The sequence below is a fragment of the Herpailurus yagouaroundi genome, unplaced genomic scaffold (assembly GCF_014898765.1).
Source record: "Herpailurus yagouaroundi ecotype Mexico unplaced genomic scaffold, PumYag 197, whole genome shotgun sequence".
Taxonomy (NCBI): Eukaryota; Metazoa; Chordata; class Mammalia; order Carnivora; family Felidae; genus Herpailurus; species Herpailurus yagouaroundi.
This window is the reverse complement of record NW_024412428.1, coordinates 1,213,076-1,226,426: the sequence shown is the minus strand read 5'-3', so window position 1 is coordinate 1,226,426 and position 13,351 is coordinate 1,213,076. Positions and strand designations below refer to the sequence as shown.

The window sequence follows — 13,351 nt, the reverse complement described above, 5'->3', positions numbered from 1 at the left end:
ATGTATGTCCCAAGTTCAAGTCATAGATGGATTTGTATAAGTGAAGTTGATTACTAGGCTACTTAGAAAGAAGAGCTATCTTTCCTTTGTCATGTCTAGTTTTGTGACTGGTAGGTGTAAGATCTAAAGATAGAAAATGTTCTTTAAACAAATGCTGTATTGAAGCAAAACATTGGGAGAAAATAATGCCTTACAGTTGTTTCTTATCAAATAATTACAGCAAACTTTGGCCTGTTCTATTCTAACTGCACTATTGAGCGAATTCTCAAGTTCAAGCAAAACTAGCAACATTGGACTCAGTATGGAATTCCATGGCAACTGCAAAAGAGTTTTTCAGGTATTGGTATTTTTGTTTTTACGTTTTATTAGATTGTTAACACAGTCTTTTCCTAATGGAGTAAGAACACTTCTTTTGTCTAGTTGAGTGATGGCCTCTACTTGAAGATTTGTGTTGCAATTTCATAGTATTTAGTAAAGGATAAAGGATGGGATAGGATAGAGACTTGGTGCACATAGCTAACAATCTAAGATTTCTTGTTAATTCTAGTCTGTAAACAAAACAAAAAGGAAATACCGCTGCAAACATCCTTAGATTAGTTACGCTGTTCTTACTGCGTTCAGATACAACTAACTCAATTGGTAGGACTCTGCGGGCCTTAAAATAGGCCTGGCAGAATGCCAACGAGGGCCATGTAGTTAAAATGTTATTGCAGATGGTGTGGGCTCTTTGTCTCATATGTATTGTTTGGCTCTGAAGCAAAGTTATGTGAAGGCATTGGCTTAAATCCGAGGGCTCTGCACCAAAGCAACTGACCCCCTCCAGCTCTGTAGTAGCTGTCAAAGACTCGACCTCTCGAGCATTTGTATTATAGTAGATGCGTTCCGACCGGTGTCACTGGCAAGCATACTGTGCTATAAATTATGAGCAGGCCTAAAAATGGAAAATTTTCTTAAGGAGGTAGTGGTTTCCATCGGAAATTTTAGGGGTTTTGTTTGTTTTGTTTTATGGTTCTTAAGTGGGAATACATTTTGAATAAGCTTTTGATCGAAAAATACGTGTGATTGATTGATTACAGGAAGAAGACCTTCGTCAGATCTTCATGCTAACAGTTGAAGTTCTTCAGGAATTCAGCCGGCGGGAAAACCTCAATGCTCAGATGTCTTCGGTATTTCAGCGCTACCTTGCCCTCGCCAATCAAGTCTTGAGCTGGAACTTTCTTCCTCCAAACTATATCCTTTTAACAACTGAATTGTGGTGATTTTCATAGATTACTTAATTATGGCTAAAAACGTTTTATCTTTGCAGGTTTGTAAAGCACATTGTTGAAAGAAAATACGCTTTTTTTAGAAATGGAATTTAATTCTTTTCTTTTTATAATACACAATGTAGTGGACGACTTACAAGATTTAAAATTTCATTCACAACTTTATAGAAAAGAGTTCAATAAATGAAAGCATTTAGTGGATAGTGGGGCTATTGCTAACTAAGGAATAGCAGTGTTTCTTAGGAAGGAAAAGGAAAAAGGTGGGAAGCGCATTTCTATCAAGAAACTGAGTCATTTTCTCTGTGTAACGTGTAATTACGCTGGATTTTTTTGGCTGACCTTAAAGACTAATTTTTCATGCTCTAATTTGATTTTTATGGATGACGGTATTGTTCAAGTGTGGATAACAAGGTAAGTAATACAGTTATTCTTTGGTGACCTTTTTTAAAATAAAAATCTCAAACTTTTATTTCTAGCTAATTATTAGTAATCTAAAATAAGTTTAAGTGAGTTACATTGTAGGTACGTATATCTGCTCTTCAGAAAATCAGTTATTGAAGTAGAGAAATTTGTACTTTATAAAGCAGGTTCTTAGTTTAAGGTTTATGATTTGCTTTCTAGAGCATTTACTGCCTGTTGATAGATTGAAAGCAATGCTGTCTAGTGTCTCTTAATTTTTTCATAGCTGAATCAGACAAATTCTTAGCTGATGTTAGGCAGATTACTTAAAGTCTCTGAGTCTCAGTTATTCCAAATATAAAATGGGGATATGGATAGTTAAGTGAATTCAATGTAGTAATACATTTAAAACTCTCAGGAGTTAGCTACTCTTTATTGAGCTTGTAATAGCTTCTTTGAATAAAGAAGTTCATCAGCTAGCTGTCTACGTTATGCTCTTTTTTTCTTGATCTGATATACAGGAGATCTAATCTGTTGTATGTGTCTTTAATCAGTCTCCTCCTGGGTACCTGGATGAGGGGGAGAGGGAATCTGTTTAGGAGAAAAAAGACGATAAGCAAACAGGAAATACGTATTCAGCCGTATCAGAGATTTAGGATGAGACCCCTCTTTATCCCAACAGAGCCGAGGGTTGTTACATTCACATACATAGAGATCACCAAATGTTTTTGGCGGGTAAAATTTTAAATTTTAAAGGGGTCAGGTAGGGTGAAGTACAGTGTTTTCTTCTATTTTCAAGTTACTACATTCATGTAGTAGAAAACTAACTATGTGTTGTGTATAGGGTGTTGAGTCTGTGACTTAGACCCTGAGTTCTCCAGTTTTCTTTGCCCAGGGCAGTCCTAGTGAGCTGCTGCTTTATGGGGCAGAGCTCACAGTGACGGCAATTACTTTCCCTTTTTATCCTTGCTCTTTAATCATTTTTCTACACGTAATTTATTTTATGTCTTCAGTATATTCTTTTTGGGGTTGTTAAAAGGCACATATTTTAAGTTTGCTTTTTTAAAAATTTCCCCTTTGAGTGTCGCAGTGTGAGTTTTGCTCCAGTTTTTGTTAGTAAGAAAAGGAAAGATGTTGAAAAACTTAGAGACAGATTTAAAAAGTAACAGACCATATGGAGCTATCAAAACATTAATTATAAATGTAGGGAAAATCAACAAAAGTTACACTGCATATATTGGAGCCAATTTTAAAGTCTCTGCGTTAGGGGGAAATGTAGTTGGCTGAAGAGCGACTGTTTTGTAGAGGGAAACAGTGCTCTGGGAGTTTGGAAACAAAGTTTGTCTAAAGATACACACACATAAAATATTTTTATAAAGTATTTAGATAAAGCTTTGGAAAACCTGTCATCTGAAAATAATAAGCACAGCTACAGTGTTCCCAAAGGAAATAATTCCTTGTTTAAAGAAAAGTAAGTCTTCATCTTGACCTTTGGATATTCTACTTCGTGACTTACAAATGAATTCTTTCGTGAGCGTAGTTCGCATAGTCGCCATTTGTTGGCTTCCTAGTCCTTCCTTTAAGTGGGTTAGCTTTAAGTGCAGGAGAAAGAGCATGGCAGTGGAGTTAAACTAAGCTACATTTTCAGTGCTAATTAAACGGAATCAGTTTCATGGAATCCAATTCTGATATAATTTCTAATTTTGGGAATTTCTTGGTGATCTATTCAGTCAGTGGGGAGGGAATTGGATATTAAGCTTTGTACCTTTAAGAGGGCCTATAGAACAAGTTTAACCTAGTTATATGTATTAAGTGGATGGCTTTTTAGAAAAGATTTATCTTTTAAGGTAGATGAGTAGCAAGTGGACCTTGTAAAATATGTATCTTGTAGCATACATATATATTAAAAAAATTTTTTTTAATGTTTATTTTTGAAGGAAAGAGAGACAGAGCATGAGTGGGGGGAGGGCGGAGAGAGAGGGAGACGCAGAATCTGAAGCAGGCTCCAGGCTTCAAGCTGTCAGCACAGAGCCTGATGTGGGGCTCGAATTCACGGACCGTGAGATCATGACCTGAGCTGAAGTTGGATGCTTAACAAACCGAGCCACCCAGGTGCCCCTGTATCAACTATATTTGATCATTTGCAATGATATCATGTTAAATGAGGCTGTATTAAGTTGTCAGTATCAATCCTTATTCATAATTTTTTATAATTTGCTTCTCTTTGGCATCTTTTTATTTTGATGTAATTCTAAACATTCAGAGATAACTGTAAGAGTAATTCAAAGAATTGCTGTATGCCCTACTACCAAGATTCACCAGTTGAAAATGTTTTGTCCCTTTCTTTTTCTCTCTTTCTGTCTCTATATATACATAATTTTTTGTTGTAAAGATATGCCACACTTTTTATTTATCCATTGATCAACTTATTGACGGTTGGTTTCAACTCTTTGGTTACTGTGAATAATGCTGCTGCTGTGAGCATTCATTGTAAGTTTATGTTTGGACTTATGTTTTCATTTCTGTGAGATATACCTAGGAGTAGAATTGCTGGGTCATACGGAAACTCTGTGTTTAACCTTTTGAGGAGTTGCCAAGCTGTTTTCTGGAGTAGCTGTACCATTTTACATTCCCACCAGCGGTATATGAGTGTTCCAGATTCTCTACATCCTGGCTAAGACTTCGTAATCTGTGTGTCCATAGCCATCCTGTTTCGTACGAAGCAGGATCTCATTGTGTTTTGATTTGCATTACCCTGATGGTTAATTTATTAAACATTTTATGTAGGTATAGGCCATTGTTTATCTTCTTTGGAAAACTGCTATTCAGATCCTTTGTCTATACTTTAATTGGTTTGTCTGTTTAAAATTGAGTTGTAATAGTTCTTTTATATTCTGGATACAAGTCTCTTAAATACACGATTTTCACGTATTTCCTCCATTTCTGTGAGTCGCATTTTACTTTTTTATGTTGCCCTTTGAAACACAGAAAATTTGCATTTTGATGATGTCCAATTTATTTTTTCATTTGTTGTCATATCTCAAATCATTGCTTTATCCAAGGTCATGAAAATTTATGCCTGTGTTTTCTTCTAAGACTGGCTTCTTACATATAAGCTCTTATATTGAAGACTTTGATCCGTTTTGGGTTAAGTTTTATGTGTGATGTGAGATAGTGGTCCAGCTTTATTCTTTTGCATGTGGATATCAGGTATCCCAACAGATGTTTGACCATTGATTAGAAAGGTAGAAGAGGTGGGATGCGGGGGGTGGGGAGGGTGGGGGTGGGGATCAGTTAGTTAAGTGTCCCACTTTGGCTCAGGGTATGATCTCACAGTTCATGAGTTTGAGCCCTGCGTCAGGCTCTGCTCACAGCTTAGAGCCTGGAGCCTGCTTTGGATTCTGTGTCTCCCTCTCTCTGCCCCTCCCCTGCTCATGCTCTGTCTTTCTTGCTCTCAAAAATAAATAAAACATTTAGTAAATAAATAAATCAATCTAGAAGAGGCTGGGGAAGTAGGAAGTACCTGATATATGTCATGGTGGTGAATGATTATTGTGTCTGTTAATGTGTAATTTAGTTGCCCTAACATCAGTTTTTAATTTGGAATACCAAAAGAATTGATAGGAGAAATTATGGAGATCATATGAATATAGGAGATCATATGAATAAATGATCTATAGGGTTAGATATGCATGCTCAGCCTACCAATTTTGTATTTAGTAGGTATTACGTAAATATTTGTTGATAAATGAAAGGACATGCTTATAACCTGAAATATATATTAGGTTGCTTGGGAGGAAATTTTGAGTAATTGACTGCTGAAGCTTTTGTAAATTTCTTACAGAGAAATGTGTAAATTATGACCTAAAAATGTTATTGTGAAGCCAGTGCACACTGACTCAACAGTGGAGCCAAGATGTGCAGAGAGATATTAGTGAAAAGGATGCACGGATTGAATATTGAGATATTTATTAGTATTTAAGACTGTTAGTCCTGTCATAATTAATTTGCAGTGATCTTGGGTCAAGATTAATGTGCATACATGGTTTCGCTAAAGAAATCCTAACTCTACGGCAGGGGTTCTCAGTTGGGGTGATTTTGCATACTTGGGACATTTGGCCATGTCTGGAGACATATTTGGTTATCACAACTAGGGGAGTGCTACTTAGGCAACTGGTGAGTAGAGGCCAGGGGTATTACTAGACACCGTAGAACGCACAGGACAGCTCCCACGAGAAGTAGTTACTGTGCCCAAAAGGTCAATAGTGACCCACACAAAAACTTTTATGTGAATGTACTTAGCAGTATTATTTATAATGGGCAACAAGTGGAAGTGACCCAAGTAGCCATCAACTGATGAATGGATAAATGTGGTTTGCTCACATAGCAGAATATTATTCATCAATAAAAAGGAATACTGGTACTGATACATGCAACAAAATGGATACACCTTGGAAACATCATACATCTTAAGTGAAAGAATTCATTCACAAAAGACTGCATGTTGTAGAATCCCATTCGTAGGAAATGTTCAGAGTAGGCAGGTCTGTGGAGACAGACAGATGAGTAGTTACCTAGGGCCAGGAGGTTGGAGGAAGTAGGAGATGATGGCTTGAGTGCATAGAGCTCCATTTTGGAGATGAAAGTGTTCTAAAATTATATCATGGTGACAGTCGTATAACTTGAAAAACCGTTGAGTTGTACAGTCGATGAGTAAATTGTGTAGTATGTGAATGAAGTCTCAAGTCTTTAAAAATATCAGTCACGTCAAGGGTTAGAAATCGTGCCATATGGATCAACTGCCTGTTGTCAGGGTAAGTTATAGAGGGAGATTAAGGGTGAGGATAAAGTTTTGGGAGATATTCCTGTTATGGAGCCACTGAAGTAAAGGGAGCGAGAAAGATCAAAGAGAAGCAGAGAAGATCAGTGGTAGCATCTTTGGCTCCAACAGTAGTAAGAACCAGGAAGAAGCAAAAGAGATTGAGCAGGACAGTGGGCAGTTTAGATAAGCAGAGGGTATAACCAGGTGAGTAGTCTGGGAAGCAAAGATACGTGGGCGTTTCAAAAAATAAAGGTAATAGACATACTCTGATACTGACAGGGAAGACGTAGATTGGGTATCAGGACATAGATAGTCATGTGAAGAGCTGTTTATGCATTGCGCAAAAGCCATTTCAGTGAATGAGTAGTGATTGGTCATTGATGAGGTAGAAAGTGTAGATATTCCATAGACCATGAACTGTGAGGAATGGAATGAGGATTTGAGACACTTGAACCTTTGGTTTGGGTTTGTACTTTGTACTTTGGAGAGATGAACCTATTTATTGCCCAAGGGAAAGAAGTCAGAATTGAAGCGAGAAAATGCGATCTTACACGTACTAGATAAGCCAATGATGTGGATTTTAGATAGCCTAGGATGCAGTTCAGGTAGTGAGGAAGATAGTAAGCTTTAGGATGCATGGCATGCCTGCCACCATGACCCAAGTTTCTTAGCTCTCAAATGCTGTTTTGATCAGCTTTGTCCAGATTTGTTCAAAAGTAGGGAGCAAAGTGGTAGACATCAGTATCTGATAGAGTCAAACAAAATTTTTTTTTAATGTTTATTTGTTTTTGAGATAATGTGAGAGAGTGTAAGCAACAGAGGGCAGACAGAGGGAGACACAGAATCTGAAGTGGGCTCCAGGCTCCGAGCTGTCAGCCCAGAGCCCGACGCGGGGCTCCAACTCACGAACTGTGAGATCATGACCTGAGCCGAAGTCGGACGCTTAACCGACTGAGCCCCTCAGGCGCCCCACTGATAGAGTTTTTAAGTGTGTGTGTGTGTGTGTGTGTGTGTGTGTGTGTGTGTGTCTGTCTGTGTGAGAGAGAGAGGGGGAGGGAGAGAGAGGTTGTATAAAGCCATTAAGAAGTCTCTTCTTCAGTTCTTTTTTTTTTTTTTTTTTAGTTCTTCCCCAAACTGTTCCCTATTTGTACTGGTATTATACACTTTAAAAGGAAAGTCGATCTGTAAAGTCATTAACCAGTGTATGAAGTAGCTGCATTATCCTTCCAGGTATATTTCTGCTTTGCAAGAAACATATCCAGGAGGAGCCAGCCCGAAGAATTTCTGACTTCAGGCCATTAGAAGGAAAGGTTATGTCGAGAGTAGCCCTTCAATCTTAGGTTACGATTGATCATGCTAGATTATGTGTTCACCATACTATAATATTTTGAAAAATATTCTGTAGTTGAACTTTGAACTTGGTAGTTGTTATATCTGTTTTCTTGCCCGTGATATCCCCCTAATGACTTGCAGTTATTATCCCATTATACATACTGTAGTTACATATGACTACCAGAGACAGTAGGGCCTTTGGCTGTAGGAGACAGTTAACAAAACTGATTTTTGATGTCAACCTGCAGGTGGTTGGAGAGTGAACAAGAGGATGCCCACTAAGTTCTTTGCTTCTGCATGAACAGGGCTGTGCAGTTTTATTTTCTCTTCGTGAGCCCATGGATTTTTCACTTACTACTTTATGTAGTTCGAATCCATACACGAGCAGGGAGGAATGGATTGAGCAGTAGAAAAAAGTCTCCCCAAGAGGAGGCTTAACTTTTTAACTCTCTTAATTGCTTAGTAATTTAAGGCCACAGGCAACTTAACAGTCGAACCCTGTGTGCCAAGAGCAGTGTCTTTTGGTGCCCCTTTGGCTCAGTAAGTTAGATCATTTATGTAGGTGTCTGTTGGGCAGATCTGACTTAATTCCTTTAAATGCAGGATTTCTCATTAGAAAATGACTTTCTTTAAAATTACTTAATTATTTATAAAGGAATCCATTGAGTTCTTAATTCCATGAACTGTCTAGGTTATCAGTTCAATAAATTCTTAATGAATGCCGCTACTTACATGGTAATCCTGTGCTGTGCTCTGAAGTATCGAGTTTAAGATTGTATTATTTGCAGAATGATATTGATGGGAAGATGGTAAAAGAGCTCCACTAAATCCATGTTTTTCCCATGTGTTAGGTTTGAGTGACTAGTGAATACTCAAGAAATTACAATTGTATATAGGGTTTTTGTTTATTAATATCTACAGTAAATTCTTGAAGGCCTTTCTATGCATTTTAATTTTGATGGCAGGGTTTTTCATTGGTTTTAGAAAGCTGTGGTTTAGAGAGAGCATTAAGACCATGTGGGTTTAATCTTTTTATCGCTTAAGTAAACTGCTTTTGCCATGGGTAGAACTGTACTTTCTACCCTGATCATTTGTCTTTAGCAGATTTGACCATTATTTGCACTGGGAAAAAAAAGTGTCTGTGCGAATCTGTTACCAGTTAATGCAAAGTCACTGTTCTACTGACAGTGGGCTGATAGGGTGATCTTTATATATGAAGATTACACAACCACCCACCCTAGACAGTTCTGGTGGATATACCAGTGATTAATATTATTATTGTGATTCTGCAGCTCAGCCTTGAATCGGATTTTTAAGTTGCTTGTTAGAGGGAATTAGGCCTTTTCTCTCTCTTCACATCTGTTTTGATGGCTAATCCTACACTAGGATAGGTAAGTAACCAACGTATTGGAATGGAATGCAAAAAAGAGCTAGATAACCTTTGAAAGTTCTCTGCCCTAGCCACCAAAACATTTATCCACATCTAAATGTGTAGCGTTAACTGTATGAAAGTAATGGAAATGTAATCTAATTGGGGTAAACATGATATACTATAGTCTTTTGCATTTTTAATCTTAGGCGCGTGCGCTCTCTCTCTCTCTCTTTTTAACATTTATTTATTTTTGAGAGACAGAGTGTGAGAGGGGAAGGGACAGAGAGAGGGAGACAGAGAATCCGAAGCAGACTCTAGGCTCTGAGCTGTCAACACAGAGCCTGACTTGGGGATTGAACCCATGAACCATGAGATCATGACCTGAGCCGAAGTCAGACACTTAACCCACTGAGCCACCAAGGAGCCCCCAGGCTCTCTATTTTTTAATCCACTGAGGATAGTAAATATTCCTCATTATATATCAATTTCCTTCACAAAAAAGAAGGAAGTGGGGAATTGTCATATATGGAAGACTTTAACATTTTAAACCCATGTTTATAAGTCATCTAAAATGTCTTCTTGGTACATTATGTCTTGTGGTTTCATTAAAAGTATTCTTGGGGCACCAAGAATAGAACATGTGACTTTTTTTTTTCCTTAAAAAAAAAAAAAAGGTTTTTTTTAAATGTTTGTTTATTTTTGAGAGAGGCAGACAGAGAGATACAGACTGCTAGCAGGGTAGGTGCAGAGACAGGGAGACACAGAATCCAAAGCAGGCTCCAGGCTCCTAGTTGTCAGCACAGAGCCCGATGCGGGGCTTGAACCCACAAAATGCAAGATGATGACCTGAGCTGAAGTCAGAAGCTCAACTGACTGAGCCACAAGGTGCCCCCATGTGACTCTTGATCTTGGGATTGTGGGTTAAAGCCCCACATTGGGTGTAGAGATTACTTAAAAATAAAATCATTAAAAAAACAAAGTCCTACAACTGTATTCTTAATTGAGGATTCATATTTAAAAACTTAAGTTTGGGGGGCACCTGGGTGGCTCAGTCGGTTAAGCGTCCGACTTCAGCTCAGGTCATGATCTCGCGGTCTGTGAGTTCGAGCCCTGCGTCGGGCTCTGGGCTGATGGCTCAGAGCCTGGAGCCTGCTTCCGATTCTGTGTCTCCCTCTCTCTCTGACCCACCCCCGTTCATGCTCTGTCTCTCTCTGTCTCAAAAATAAATAAACTTAAAAAAAAAAAATTTAAAAACTTAAGTTTGGGGCGCCTGGGTGGCTCAGTCGGTTAAGTGGCCGACTTCGGCTCAGGTCATGATCTCGCGGTCCATGAGTTCGAGCCCTGCGTCAGGCTCTGTGCTGATGGCTCAGAGCCTGGAGCCTGTTACAGATTCTGTGTCTCCCTCTCTCTGACCCTCCCCCGTTCATGCTCTGTCTCTCTCTGTCTCAAAAATAAATAAACGTTAAAAAAAATTCTTTTAAAAGAAAATAAAAAAGAATAAAAACTTAAGTTTGGAATTTTTAAAAAAAGATACATGTAGACATAGCATAAATTTTGAGACATAAGATATATTGTTTTTTTAAAAGCATTGTGATATAATTCACATACCATAGAAGTCACACATTTAAAATGTACAGTTAAGTGTTTTCTTTAAAGTTTACTCAGAGTTGTGCAACCATCACCACCATTGATATAGGGAATATTTATCACTCCAATAAGAAACCCCATAGCATACCCTTTAACATTCCCACCCTGCATTCCCACTCACCTCCACTCCCTTTTAATAGCAACTGCTAATCCACATTCTGTCTCTATAGATAATTGTCATTCTGGATGTTTTATTTAAATGGAACCATACAGGGGTGCCTGGGTGGCTCGGTCTAATGTTAAGCATCTGACCTCAACTCAGGTCATGATCTTGAAGTTCATGGGTTTGAGCCCCACGTCAGTCTCTGTGCTGATGGCTCAGAACCTGGAGCCTGCTTTGGATTCTATGTCTCTCTTTCTCTCTGCCCCTCCCCTGATCACGTGTTTGCTCTCGCTCGCTCTCTCTCTCATTCTTTCAAAAATAAAACAAATAAATAAATAAATAAATGGAACCATACAATACGTGGGTTTTTTGTCACTTTTATGTGGCATGTTTTTGAGGTTTATTCATGTTGTAGCATGTATCAGTGTTCCATTCCTTTTTATTGCCAAGTAATATTCCACTGTGTGCATAGTACTGTGTTTTATTTCTCTGTTCATCTGATCAGTCGATGGTCATTTGAGTTCTTTCCATTGCTTTAAAATAATTTCCAGTACAGAATGCTGCTGCTGGGAACATCTTTTTCCATACTTGTGGATGTATGTTTCCATTTCTCTTGGGTGTATATGCAGGAGTGGAATGGCTAGGTCATATGATAACTGTTATTTAACATTTTGAGGAACTATCAGACTGTTTCCCACAATACCTACATTACTTCTGCATTAACATTGTAGTATATGAGTATTCCATTTTGTCTGCATCCTTACCAACATTTGTTTCTGATTTTTTGTTTATAGCCATCTTGTTTCATGCAAAGTGGTATCTTGTTGCGGCTAAGAATTGCCTTACCCTGTTGATAAATGCTATTGAGCATCATTTCATTTGTTTTTTTTTTTTTTTTTTTTTTTTGGTCATTTGTGTATCTTTAAAGAAATATCTGTTCAGATCCTTTGTTCATTTTTAAATTGTTAGTATTTTTTTAATCTTTGAGTTGTAAGAGTCCTGTATATATTATTAAAATCTAAAGTACGTCTCCTATTTTGTTGGTTGTCTTTTTTACTTTATTGGTAATGGCCTTTGAAACATAGAAATTTTTTAATTTTGATGATGTCTGATTTATCTGTTTTTCTTTTGTTGTTTCTACTTTTGGATATATTTATAAGACAGCTCTGTCTATAATGTAAGGTCAGAAAGATTTTTTTTAATTTTAATTTTATTTTTTTAAATTTATATCCAAATTAGCATACAGTGCAACAATGATTTCAGGAGTAGATTACTTAATTCCCCTTACCCATTTAGCCCATCCCCCTCCCCGCCCACTCCCTCCAGTGACCCTCTGTTTGCTCTCCATATTTGAGTCTCTTTTGTTTTGTTCCCCTCCCTGTTTTGATATTATTTTTGTTTCCCTTCCCATATGTTCATCTGTTTTGTCTCTTCTTGACATCTGTTAAGTCCTCATATGAGTGAAGTCATATGATTTTTGCCTTTCTCTGACTAATTTCACTTAGCATAATACCCTCCAGTTCCATCCATGTAGTTGCAAATGGCAAGATTTCATTCTTTTTGAGTGCCGAGTAATACTCCATTGTGTGCATGTATGTATGTGTGTATATGTATTATATATGTACAGTATACTATATATAATATGTATGTACGTACATATATATATTTTATATATATTTACATACACACACACACACACACACCACATCTTCTTTATCCATTCATCCATCGATGGACATTTGGGCTCTTTCCTTACTTTGGCTATTGTCGATAGTGCTGCTATAAACATGGGGGTGCCTGTGTCCCTTCGAAACAGCACACCTGTATCCCTTGGGTAAATACCTAGTGCAACTGCTGGGTCGTAGGGTAGTTCGACTTTCAGCTTTTTGAGGAACCTCCATACTGTTTTCCAGAGCGGCTGCACCAGCTTGTATTCCCAAGAGAGATTTTTTTTTTAATAGACTTTTTGAAGAGGAATTTTAGTTTCATAGCACTATTGAGCAGAAGGTACAGAGATTTCCCGTATCCTTCTTTCCCCCTAAGTTTTAGCAGTAATGGCTCCACATGCATTTGCAGGTTTTTGTGTGAACAAAAATTTTCAGCTCCTTTATGTAAATGCCCAGGAGCACAATTGCTGGATTGTTTGGTAAGAGTATGTTTAGTTTTATACGAAACTGCCAAACTGACCTCAAAAGTGGCTGCACGGTTCTGCACTCCCACCAGCAAGGAATGAGTGTTCCTTCAGCCGCACGTCCTTGTAAGCATTTGGTGTTGTCTGTTCTAGATTTTGGCCAAAGGGGTAGGTTGTACTGGTATCTTACTGTTGTTTTAATTTGCATATATCCCTGGTGACCACGACGTGGAGCATCTTTCCACGTGCTTACTGCCATCTGTATATCTTTGGTGACGTG

General features: G+C 38.0%; 1 protein-coding gene across 5 annotated transcripts in view; it reads left to right on the top strand.

Annotated features, from left to right (window-relative positions):
- The window catches only part of XPO4 (exportin 4), a 117,848-nt gene that overhangs the window by 50,446 nt on the left and 54,051 nt on the right, over positions 1-13,351 (top strand). For 4 of the 5 annotated variants that reach the window (XM_040447998.1, XM_040447994.1, XM_040447996.1 and 1 more), the window contains 2 exons: positions 221-337; positions 1,077-1,230. In XM_040447998.1, coding sequence (XP_040303932.1) covers positions 221-337; positions 1,077-1,230 — 271 coding nt within the window. Of the gene's footprint in view, positions 1-220; positions 338-1,076; positions 1,256-1,663; positions 1,677-13,351 lie in introns of all 5 variants that reach the window. The other variant, XM_040447995.1, reaches the window with a different exon arrangement.